Raw genomic sequence first — 12,203 nt, 5'->3', positions numbered from 1 at the left:
AAGTCGCTCAGTCGTGTCTGACCCTTAGCGACCCCATGGACTGCAGCCTACCAGGCTCCTCCGTCCATGGGATTTTCCAGGCAAGAGTACTGGAGCGGGGTGCCATTGCCTTCTCCGGAAAGTTAATTCAGTCATGTAGTAATTTGGCACAGGTTGAAGGTGAAACTTGCCCTTTAAAGATGGGCAGCCCAAAACAGTGACTTAAAAATAATCCCACTGTGCAGTTATGAACATCTTAGAACCTCTGCCTAGAATGCAAAAGGGAAAACTCTTGCTGTGACCAGACAGGCATTTGCTTTCACTTCTTTTTTTAAAAAAATGAGGCAGAGGTGGGCAGGATGGAACAGAAGTAGGTCGGGGCACGGAGTAATAAATGGGGTTTAGCAACAGCCTTCTGGTGTGTTTTCACCAAGCTCCACCCCCAGATTCTGTTTTCTTAGGAGAGACTGGATAACAGAAGCTGTGAGTACACTCTGCATTTAAAACTGCAGCAGTAGTCTCCAAGCAGGAAGAGGGGGCTGTAATCAGCTTTCCTTCTAAGGAAAAGCTGGGAACCTTCTCATTTCACTTCACCAAAAATAAGCCATGAGGCAATTTCTGCCAAACATCTATTAACTGGATAAAACAGGTCTCTTGCCCGAGATCTGACTTCAGCTGTGTATTTCCAGCACAGCCAGCTCTTCTTTTCTCTGCAGCTGATTGGCTCTGGAGTGTGGCCAGAAACCTACTTCCTGCAATTAAAGGAGTCAGGCCTCTGTCCGCTGATCTGTTTTTTCCTCTTCTGAGTGATGGCGCTCACCGTTTTTATCCTCCGTCTGGCCGTCTGCATCCTGGCATTTCCCATGTACCTGCTGGACTTTCTGGGCTTGTGGAACTGGATATGCAAACAGTGGTTCCCCTACTTCCTGGCCAGGTTCACTGTGATGTACAACAAACAGATGGAGAGCAAGAAGCAGGAGCTCTTCAGCAACCTGCGGGAGTTCACTGGCCCCTCTGGGAAGCTCTCCCTGCTGGAGCTGGGCTGTGGCACGGGGGCCAACTTCAAGTTCTACCCCTCTGGATGCCAGGTGACCTGTGTTGATCCCAACCCCAGCTTTGAGAAGTTCTTGATTAAGAGCATTGCCCAGAACCGACACCTGCAGTTTGAACGCTTCATAGTGGCTGCTGGGGAGAACATGCACCAGGTGGCCACAGGCTCCATGGATGTGGTGGTCTGCACCCTGGTGCTCTGCTCGGTGAAGAACCAGGAACAGATCCTCCAGGAAGTGTGTCGAGTGCTGAGGCCGGTGAGTGCGGGCATGCGGAGGGCTGCTTAGTAGCAACCACCATCACCAAGGGCAGTCCTCCCAATTTCAGTAGATCAAACACCCTAACATAAAAGTAAAGCTCCAAGAAAAGACACTATTGAATTTTTAAAAAATCTTCGAGTGCAGAAGAAGCTATGAAGGAAAAGATTGATAATACATGAATAAAAAAAAGTTAGAACTCCTACAGGGAAAGGACTATAAACAAGTTTGAAGTACAAAAATATTTTGTAAAAAATATTTGCCAAGGATGATAATGAGTTAACTTCCTTCATAACGGTGTTACAAATCAACAAGATCAACATAATTCCTAAATAAATTGTTTTTAAAAAGAGGGAAAGAAAGCAAAGCACAGGAACAGAAATATAAATAAAAATAGCCAATATATGATATAAATATCTAGTCTTGTAACTAAAGAACAAATTAAAGTATATTTTATAGTGGAATCTTTAAAATAAAACAAATGAATATAATAAAACAGAATCAAATTCATAGATATACTGAACAAACTAGTGGTCATCAGCTGGGAGAGGGAAAAAGGGAGGAGCAGGAGTGGTATGGGATTAAGAGATACAAACTAGTATGTGTAAAATAAATAAGCAACAAGGATATATTCTACAGCACAGGGAAATATAGTCATTATTTTGTAATAAATTTAAATGGAGTATAAACTATAAAAAATTTGAATCATCTTTCTAAATTACATATATATGCGTTAGTAGGGGGAGGTGGGAGGGGGTTTGGGATTGGGAACATGTGCACACCTGTGGCAGATTCATGTTGATGTGTGGCAAAACCAATACGATATTGTAAAGTTAAAAAAAATAATAATAAATTTTTAAAAGGGAAAAAAATTTTGAATCACTTTGTTGTACATCTGAAACTAATATTATAATCAACCATGCTGCTGCTGCTTCTGCTAAGTTGCTTCAGTTGTGTCCGACTCTTGTGTGACCCCATAGACAGCAGCCCACCAGGCTCTTCTGTCCCTGGGATTCTCCAGGCAAGAACACTGGAGTGGGTTGTCATTTCCTTCTCCATAATCAACCATACTTCAATTAAAAAGAAATTAAAGCAAGACCCTTTTTATCTACTATTCTGTCAGAGACTTTTAAGTTCAGTATGATATTGGGGTGGGTCTAGGGGTCTGGACACCCAACTGGAGGAAGTGTCCTCTTCAGAAAGCAATTTAATAAATATCAAATTTTTAAGTAATTTACATCTTCATCCAACAGGAATTTATCCTATAGCTATCCTGCAAAAATACACAAAAACTCATTTAAAGGTAAAAATATTCATTACAGCATTTTTAATAAATTGGAAATAACATCCATCAATGGGAAGTTGTTAAGTACATTGTCACATAGTATAAAGAATTTCTTTGCAGCTGTTAAAACAAGAAATTTGTACCTATGTCAATGAAAAACATTCTCAAGAGATAGTGTTAATTTTAAAAGCAATGAAAGCAGAATATTATGTAGAGTGCTAATCCATTTGTGTGTGGAGGGGGAGAATATACTTATATAAGTATTTATGTTAATGGGAATTATAAACATATAATTATTAACAGTGGTTACCTATTGGGAAGGGAAATGGATGAGGAGAAAGAATTTCTTTTCATTTTATACCTCTCCATATAGTTTGAAATTCTTTATACCTGTATGTAATTTTCACATATTACCTTTATTGTTTACTTAAAAACTTGTTTTAAATAGAAGCTTGGTGTGCTCCAGTCCACGGGGTTGCAAAGAGTCAGATACGACTGAGAAACTGAACAACAATTCTAAACAAACTTGAACATACATAAAATATGAATATTGTAACATTTGAATTTACTCTTCTAGGGGAAAAAGATGGTCTGTAATCCCCAGTTTTATTTTCTCCCATCCAAGTACTAACCAGGCCCAACCCTGCTTAGCTTCTGAGATCAGACGAGATGGCCATGTTTAGGGTGATACCGCCGGAGACCTCATTTTATTTTCTAACAGAGGAAGTTCCTCAGGAAGAAATGGAGTTGAAGATAGTGTTTAGAGGCAATAATATACAGTTGTCCCTCAGAGTCACTCCCTGCCCCCCACCACAGATACCAAAATCTATACAAGCTCAAGTCCCTTACATAAAATGGTATAGAATCTGCATATAACCTACGCATATCCTCCCAGATACCTTAAATCATCTCTAGATTACTTTTTAATACCTAATACAAGGTAAATGCTATATAAATAGTTGCCAGCATGTGGGAAATTCAAGTTTGGCCTTTTTTGAACTTCCTGGATTTTTTCCCCAGTATTTTTCATCTGTTGGTTGAATCCAAGAATGCAGGACCTGTGGATACTGAGGGCCGACTGTAATTCTGTGTTTGGCTCAAGAATAGGCCGACATCAAAACTGTAACTGAAAAAGGTCTGATTCAGACATTCAAATCCTGGGTTCTTCTGTCCCAAGACTGGGCATTAACTGGGCACATTTAAGAGACATTTTGCTTATGTGTTACTAATCTCACAACGCCTCTGCAAAGCAAATAATGATCACCTCGGGTTTAAGCACTGAGAATGCTCTTAGGGGATCATATTCCCCTAGCTCCTACAAAGCATCCACACATTGCTGAATAGAACCAGAGGCTTTCCTGCATTCTCATTCACTCCATCACTCAGTCCTTAACGCAGGGACTGTCTTCATGTTGGGCTGGGGAAACAGACCTAGAGAAGTTAAGAAAGTTGCCCCACATTACACAGCCAGCTGCTGCTGCTAAGTCACTTCAGTTGTGTCCAACTCTGTACGACCCCATAGATGGCAGCCCACCAGGCTCCCTGGTCCCTAGGATTCTCCAAGCAAGTATACTGGAGTGGGTTGCCATTTCCTCCTCCAATGCATGAAAGTGAAAAGTGAAAGTGAAGTTGCTCAGTTGTGTCCGACTTGTAGCGACCCCATGGACTGCAGCCTACCAGGCTCCTCCATCCATGGGATTTTCCAGGCAAGAGTACTGGAGTGGGGTGCCATTGCCTTCTCCGACACAGCCAGCAGATCTGACTTTAATGCACATATTCTTCTCACTGCACCACAGTGCTTATCACTGGGGCTTTGTATTGCTTCAGCTTCAACATTTCTACCATTTTTGCTGCCTATTCTTCCTCTGCCCATCCCTAAACACTGGAGTTTCTATTTTGGCTCTAATTTTGCTTATATACACCCCCTGTGTAATCTCATGTACCGCCAAAGTTTTCACTTACCATGCACACAGATGGTTTCCAAATCTAAGTATCAAGCTCAGATCTCTCTTCTAATCCCAAATCTTCATGCCCAGTTGGCTACACAAGTCACCTGAAAGGGTAACAGGCTCTCTAGCCTAACCTGTGCAATCCAGAGGGCATCAGCAACCTCCTCAGACCTGGGTCTCCTCTTCTCTCCTGTCCTCTTCCATGAAAAAAAATTTTTTCAGCAGGAAATTTCAAGTTTTCCATTCCTGAACACACATCTCGTACCTGCCCACAGAGGGGCAAGTAGAGGGAACTCCCTCTCTAAACTCTGCCTGGACAGCCAGGACTAGGGAAGCTAGAAGAGGCTAAGGAGAATGGGACAGTCATCATGGGCTTTGGAGGTAGAAAACTTCTGAAGACTCATTAAAAATGTGTACCCTCTACTGTGTCCAGACTTGATCTATAGTTACAGGACTGTCCTAGATGAAACCAGCAGTTACTGCTATTTGATTATTTACATACAGTATACACTGATTGAAAAAAAAATCAAATTACAAAATATTATCATGAATTCAGTAACTTTTAGATGGCTCAATATCTGTCTTTTTTTTAAATTATTTTTTACATAATTTTGTTTTCTGTCAAATCTCAACATGAATCAGCCATAGGTATACATATGTCCACTTCCTCTTGAACCTCCCTCCCATCTGCCTCCTCATCCCACCCCTCCACATTGATACAGAGCCCCTATTTGAGTTTCCTGAGACATACAGCAAATTCCCATTAGCTATTTTATATATGGTAATGTAAGTTTCCATATTACTCTCTCCATACATCTCACCCTCTCCTCCCCTCTCCCCATGTCCATAAATTTGCTCTCTATATCTGTTTCTCCATTGCTTCCCTGCAAATAAATTCTTCAGTGCCATCTTTCTAGATTCTGTATATGTGTGTTAATATATGGTATTTCTCTTTCTGACTTACTTCACTCTGTATAATAGGCTCTAGGTTCATCTACCTCATCAGAACTCACTCAAATGTGTTCTTTTTTATGGCTGAGTAATATTCCATTGTGTATATGTACCACTACTTCTTTATCCATTCATGTGTCGATGGACATCTAGGTTGCTTCCACATTCTAGCTATTGTAAATAGTGCTGCAATGAACAATGGGGTACATGTGTCTTTTTCAGTTTTGGTTTCCTCAGGGTACATGCCTAGTAGTGGGATTGTTGGGTCACGTGGTGGTTTTATTCCTAGTTTCTTAATGACTCTCCATACTGTCTTCCTTAGTGACTGTATCAACTTATTACATTCACACCAACAGTGCAAGAGGGTTCCCTTTTCTCCACACCCTCTCCAGGATTTATTGTTTGTAGACTTTTTGATGATGGTCATTCTGACTCATGTGAGGTGGTATCTCATTGTAGTTTTGATTTCATTTTTCTAATAATGAGTAATATTGAGCATCTTTTCATGTGTTTGTTAGCCATCTGTATGACCTCTTTGCAGAAATGTCTGTTTAGGTCTTTTTGCCAATTTTTGATTGGGTTGTTTGTTTTTCTGGCACTGAGTTGTATGAGCTGCTTGTATATTTTGGAAATTAACCCTTGTTTCGTTTGCTATTATTTTCTCCAATTCTGAGAGCTGTCTGTTCACCTTGCTTATAGTTTCTTTGGTGTGTAAAAGTTTTTAAGTTTAACTAGGTCCCACTTGTTTACTTTTGGTTTTATTTCCATTACTCTAGGAGGTGGGTCATAGAGGATCTTGCTTTATGTCATCAAGTATTCTGCCTATGTTTTCCTCTAAAAGTTTTACAGTTTCTGGTCTTACATTTAGGTCTTTCCTAGCACCACTTACTGAAGAGGCTATCTTTGCTCCATTGTATATTCTTGCCTCTTTTGTCAAAGATAAGGTATCCATTGGTGCATGGGTTTATTTCTGGGTTTTCTATATGGTTCCATTGGTCTGTATTTCTGTTTTTGTGCCAGTACCATACTGTCTTGATGACCATAGCTTTGTAGTATAATCTGAAGTCAGGAAGGTTGATTGCTTCAGCCCCATTCTACTTTCTCAAGAATGCTTTTGAGAAATTCAGGGTCTTTTGTGTTTCCATATGAATTGCGAAATTTTTTGTTCTAGTTCTGTGAAAAATGCCCTTGGTAACTTGATAGGGATTACACTGAATTTGTAGGTTGCATTTGGTACTATAGTCATTTTCACAATATGGATTCTTCCTACCTAGGAACATGGAATATCTCTCCATCTGTTTATGTGGTCTTTGATTTCTTTCATCAGTGTCTTATAATTTTCTGTATACAGTTATTTTGTCTCCTTAGGTAGGTTTATTCCTAGATATTTTATTCTTTTTGTTGCAATGGTGAATGGGACTGATTCCTTAATTTCTCTTTCTGATTTTTCATTGTTAGTATACAGGAATGCAAGTGACTTCTGTGTATTGATTTTGTCTCCTGCAACTTTGCTAAATTCACTGATTAGCTCTAGTAATTTTATGGTAATATCTTTAGGGCTTTCTGTGTAGTATCATGTCATCTGCAAACAGGGAGCACTCTCCTTTTCTGATCTGGATTCCTTTTATTTCTTCTTCTCTGATTGCTGTAACTAGGACTTCCAAAACTATGTTGAATAATGGTGGTGAGAGTGGATACCCTCATAAATGGGTGCTAAATTTGGTCAAAGGCTTTTTCTATTGTGACTTTTATTGAGATTATCATATGGTTTTTATCTTTCAACTTATTAATATGGTGTATCACATTGATTTGCATATATTGAAGAATCCTTGCATCCCTGGAGTAAACCTAACTTGATCATGGTGTATGAGTTTTTTAATGTAGTGGTGAATTCTGTTTGCTAAAATTTTGTTGAGGATTTTTGCATCTATGTTCATCAGTGATATTGGCCTGTAGTTTTCTTTTCTTGTGTTGTCTTTGTCTGGTTTTGGAATCATGGTGATGGTGGCCTCGTAGAATGAGTTTGGAAGTGTTCCTTCCCCTGCAATTTTTTGAAAGAGTTTTAGAAGGATGGGTATTAGCTCTCCTATAAACGTTTGACAGAATTCACCTGTGAAGCCATCTGCTCCCAGGTTTGTTTTTTGGGAAAATTTTGATCACAGTTTCAATTTCTGTGCTTGTAATTGGGTTGTTCATAATTTCTATTTCTTCCTGGTTCAGTCTTGGAAGATTGAACTTTTCTAAGAATTTGTCCATTTCTTCCAGGTTATGCATTTTAGGTTATGCCATATGGTTGCTCAGAAGTCTCTTATAATCCTTTGTATTTCTGCGTTGTCTGTTGTAACCTCTCCTTTTTCATTTCTTATTTTGTTGATTTGATTCTTTTTTCTTGATGAGTCTGGCGAAAGGTTTGTCAATTTTGTTTATCTTCTCAGAGAACCAGCTTTTATTTTTATTAATCTTTACTATTGTTTCTTTCATTTCTTTTTCATTTATTTCTGCTCTGATCTTTATGATTTGTTTCCTTCTGCTAATTTGGGGTTTTTTTGTTCTTCTTTTTCCAGTTGTTTTAGGTATAAAGTTAGGCTGTCTATCCAATGTTTTTGTTTCTTGAGGTAGGACTGTATTGCTATAAATTCCCTTCTTAGAACTGCTTTTGCTGCATCCCATAGGTTTTGAGTTGTTGTGTTTTCATTGGGATTTGTTTCTAGGAAATTTTTAATTTCCCTTTTGATTTCTTCAGTAACCTGTTCATAATTTAGAAACATACTGTTTAATCTCACGGTGCAGCTTGTCACTTGTGTACATCTTGCAGGTGGACTTTCCTCCACCTCACGGATAGGGTCTCCAAGACGATGTGGTGGAGAATCCTCCAGGCTCACAAGAAATTTCACTTTGCTTGCTTCTCCTGCTCAATGATCTCTTGGGTCGAAAGGATGTTCTTCTCCTGCGTCTCAGTCTTCTTCAGCTTGGCCTTATGGAAGCTGTTGATTTCCCCATGTTGGGCTTGTCTGCCATTTTCTTAAAACAACCCGAGAAGTTCCTCTTCAAGTCTCCTGTCCAGTGCTCCCCCTTGTGTCACTGCCGAAAGAGACCTGGTGGGGTTTTTTTTTTTTTTTTTTCAACAAACCAAAAACTTGTGCTTTTATTTTTTTCCTATTTTTAAAAATTAATTTTTATTACCGGATAGTTGCTCTACAATGTTGCATTAGTTTCTATTGTACAGCAAAGTGAGTCCCTTCTGGGCTTGCTTCCCACTCAGGTCACCACAGTACATTAAGTAGAGTTCCCCGTGCTGTACCGTATGTTCTCATTTGTTAGATGATTCATTTTTAAAAATTAATCCTATCTCTTTCATTCTGTGATAATGGTACAAAAGTACAAGACACGGTTATTTAGCCTCAGACAGTGGTTGGTATGGATTCAGACTCCCACAGGCTTGCAAAGCAGAGCCTAAGAACAATTTTCAGAAGAATTTAAAGGTGGTTTTTTTTTTTTTTAATAAAAAGAGAAGTTAAAAAATTGTAATTAAAAGGCAAACAACAAATGGGGGAAACATTTATAGTATATGTAGTTTAATTATAATAAAAGCCCTTACTGCTGCTAAGTCACTTCAGTCCTGCCCGACTCTGTGTGACCCCGTAGACGGCAGCCCACCAGGCTCCCCCGTCCCTGGGATTCTCCAGGCAAGAACACTGGAGTGGGTTGCCATTGCCTTCTCCAATGCATGAAAGTGAAAAGTGAAAGTGAAGTCGCTCAGTCGTGTCCAACCCTCAGCGAACCCATGCACTTCAGCCTTCCAGGCTCCTCCATCCATGGGATTTTCCAGGCAAGAGTACTGGAGTGGGGTACCATTGCCTTCTCCAAAAAGCCTTTACTAATCGGTTAAAAAAAACCCAATGGCCTATTAGAAAACTGATAATGGACATTAACAGACAAATCAGAAAAACAGAAATCCAAACAGCCAGTATTAGTAGTCAAAGTGTTAGTCACTCAGTCATGTCAGACTCTTTACGACCCCATGGACTCTATAGCCCACCAGGCTCCTCTGTCCATGGAATTCTCTAGGCAAGAATACTAGAGTGGGTTGCCATTCCTTTCTACAGGGGATCTTTCCAACACATAACATTTAGTAAAAGATGTTACGATTAAAAATACTAAAGATATGCATGTTATAAAAAATACCACATTACACATCAAATAGATTTTTAAAAACATAGATGAGCATTTATTGAAAATGGGCACTCACATCTATTGCTGGTATGAATACAAACTGGGGCAACTCTTCCAAAGGGCAGTTTGACAACCTGGCTTCTGAGATGGCTCAGTGGTAAAGAATCCACCTGCCAGTGCAGAAGATGCAAGAGACATGGGTTCAGTCCTTGGGTCGGGAAGATCCCCTGGAGGAGGACATGGCAACCCACTCCAGTATTCTTGTCTGAAGAATCCCATGGACAGAGGAGCCTAGTGGGCTCCAGTCCACGGGGTCGCAGAGTTGGAAGTGACTGAGCACGCAAGCACACATGTGACAGGCATTAAGAATAGGCCCTTGAATGCTTTAAATTGCTTTAAATTTTAGCTATCATTATGTATTACTTTTATGAACAGACGATATAGACTGGCAGCTCTGTATACAGTCTGACAGAAGATGATGCTATTAACCACAATAGTATCGTAGTAAGTTTGGATTTCTCCATATCTCCTCATGAAGTGGACCTCTGGGGCCACTGAAATCTGACATTTAAACATCTTATCAAATTGTTTGTCCCGAACTAAAATTCTTGGTGGTTTTCTTTCCCCCTTTTCTTTCTCAGGGAGGAGCTTTTTATTTCATGGAGCATGTAGCAGATAAGCCTTCCACCTGGAATTACTTCTGGCAACAGGTCCTGGATCCCGTCTGGCACCTTCTGTTTGATGGATGCAACCTGACTAGAGAGAGCTGGAAGGCCCTGAAGCAGGCCCGCTTCTCCAAGCTGAAGCTGCAGCACTTACAGGCCCCTCTGTCCTGGGAGCTAGTGCGCCCTCACATCTATGGATATGCTGTGAAATAGTGGAAGCAGGGAGCTGAGACCCAAAGGGCTCAAATAATTTAAGGTTTTGGCTTCACACTTAAAACAGTAACTGAAAGATGGGAACTCCCTTTTTTGGGTAAATTTACATTTCATCCCTAAAAGTTTATCTTATAACCTAGTTAACCATTTTCTATCATCTCCCAAGAATCAAAACACAAAACAACTTTGAACTCTCTCTTGAAAGAAACAGTGGGCTTCCATAATTAAATTCTACCATTATCCTCAGATCTTACTTTATTCCATAACTTCACAGTTTATCTTATTTAAATTATGACCCAACAGATTTTAATTTCACCATTTCTATGAGAGGCTGATGCTAATAAGAATTAAATCACACAAAGGAAGATTTTGAAAAGGAAGAGGGGAAAACATCTTAAGAATTCACAAACTGAATAAAGAAATACTAACTATTTGAAAAATCCAAACCTAAAAGCACAGGTTTTGTTTTGTTTTGTTTTTAAGGAATCTGAATCTACTTGCTGTTCTTAGTATCAATGTGCTGGCTTTCAAAATTAATGTACCAGGACGCCACACCTGGTTCTGCCCAGCTCTGTTAGGTTTTTATTCTGGTATTCCACCAAAGTTTGTTCTTCTGCATTCCAGTCTTTAATTCTTACAAGGAAGATTGTACTTTAGTACACTTTAGTATATCCATAAAACTACATGAAGCAGAGTTCTTGGGTTCATTTTGCCCATTATATAGCATGTACTTGGCTGAATGTTTTAAACTGCAAGCAAAGGAAATGCCCACTGTAGTGAGGGAAACACTGAATGCTTGGGTATACTTTGTAAGAGCCCCCTCAAAATAGGCAACCTGTGAGTCTGTAAAGAGGTAGACGAATATTGTTTGGATTATTCTGATCAAATTTCTACTCTGGTCCCAAGATGATTTCTTTGTTCCTTGTAACCACAGAAACCTTGAAAAATCATCACAAGTGTATTGAAAACAAGTTGGTCAGTTAGAGGATTTAGAATTTTCAGCACAAGTTTGTATGCATTTTAATAAATTTAGTATGTTTTCTGAGATTATTTTGCAAAAGGGCTATTTTAAATATCAACTCAATAAATTTACATATATTTTAGGAATGGAAATAAAATGAATGATTTATATCTTTGCTGGCTTACTTTCATTTTTCTTAGCATCTCTGAGAGGGCTTTCCTTCATGGTGGAAAATTAAGCTACTTGAATGTACGTATTTTTCCTTCTACAGCCAGATAACTAAATACAGCTAGCAGATTTCAGAAAAACCAATTTGGGGGACTTTCCTGGTTGTCCAGTGGTTAAGACTTGCACTACAAATGACAGAGGATGCTGGTTCAGTCCCTGGTCAGGAAACTAAGATCACATATGCCATGTAGCATGGCCAAAAAATAAAAAAAGGCAATTTTGGAAGGGTCTGAATGAGTTTTGAAAAGTTCAAGTCCAAAAACTCCCTTTGTGAAATCCATAGAGCAGAAAGAATGGAAGTTTACTATTCTCTCTTGTGCATGAAAACAGTTACTATTACGGTGAGGTTAGGACATGAGTCTACAGTCTCCTGAACTATGGAATGTGAATATCCTCCCTCCAGGGTCTCCCAAAAGTAGGGGCGTTCTTATTTGCCCAACTTACTACTGGTTAGGTCAGTCTAGGGATTGAGAAATCTGAAAAACCACAGGT

The 12,203-nt window shown here is 39.4% G+C and overlaps 1 protein-coding gene and 1 pseudogene across 1 annotated transcript; one reads left to right on the top strand and one right to left on the bottom strand.

Moving 5' to 3' along the window:
* LOC102168424 (methyltransferase-like protein 7A) lies at window positions 470-11,653 on the top strand. The gene is made up of 2 exons (XM_005679966.3): window positions 470-1,286; window positions 10,286-11,653. Exons 1-2 carry the CDS (start codon window positions 789-791, stop codon window positions 10,520-10,522), a joined length of 735 nt encoding a protein of 244 aa, XP_005680023.2. The 5' UTR covers window positions 470-788; the 3' UTR covers window positions 10,523-11,653.
* On the bottom strand, window positions 8,151-8,601 carry LOC102191769 (annotated as a pseudogene).

The sequence above is a fragment of the Capra hircus genome, chromosome 5, assembly GCF_001704415.2.
Source record: "Capra hircus breed San Clemente chromosome 5, ASM170441v1, whole genome shotgun sequence".
In the NCBI taxonomy this organism is placed as follows: Eukaryota; Metazoa; Chordata; class Mammalia; order Artiodactyla; family Bovidae; genus Capra; species Capra hircus.
Note: the sequence above shows the minus strand (reverse complement) of the source record. Positions and strands in the feature narration are given on the sequence as shown.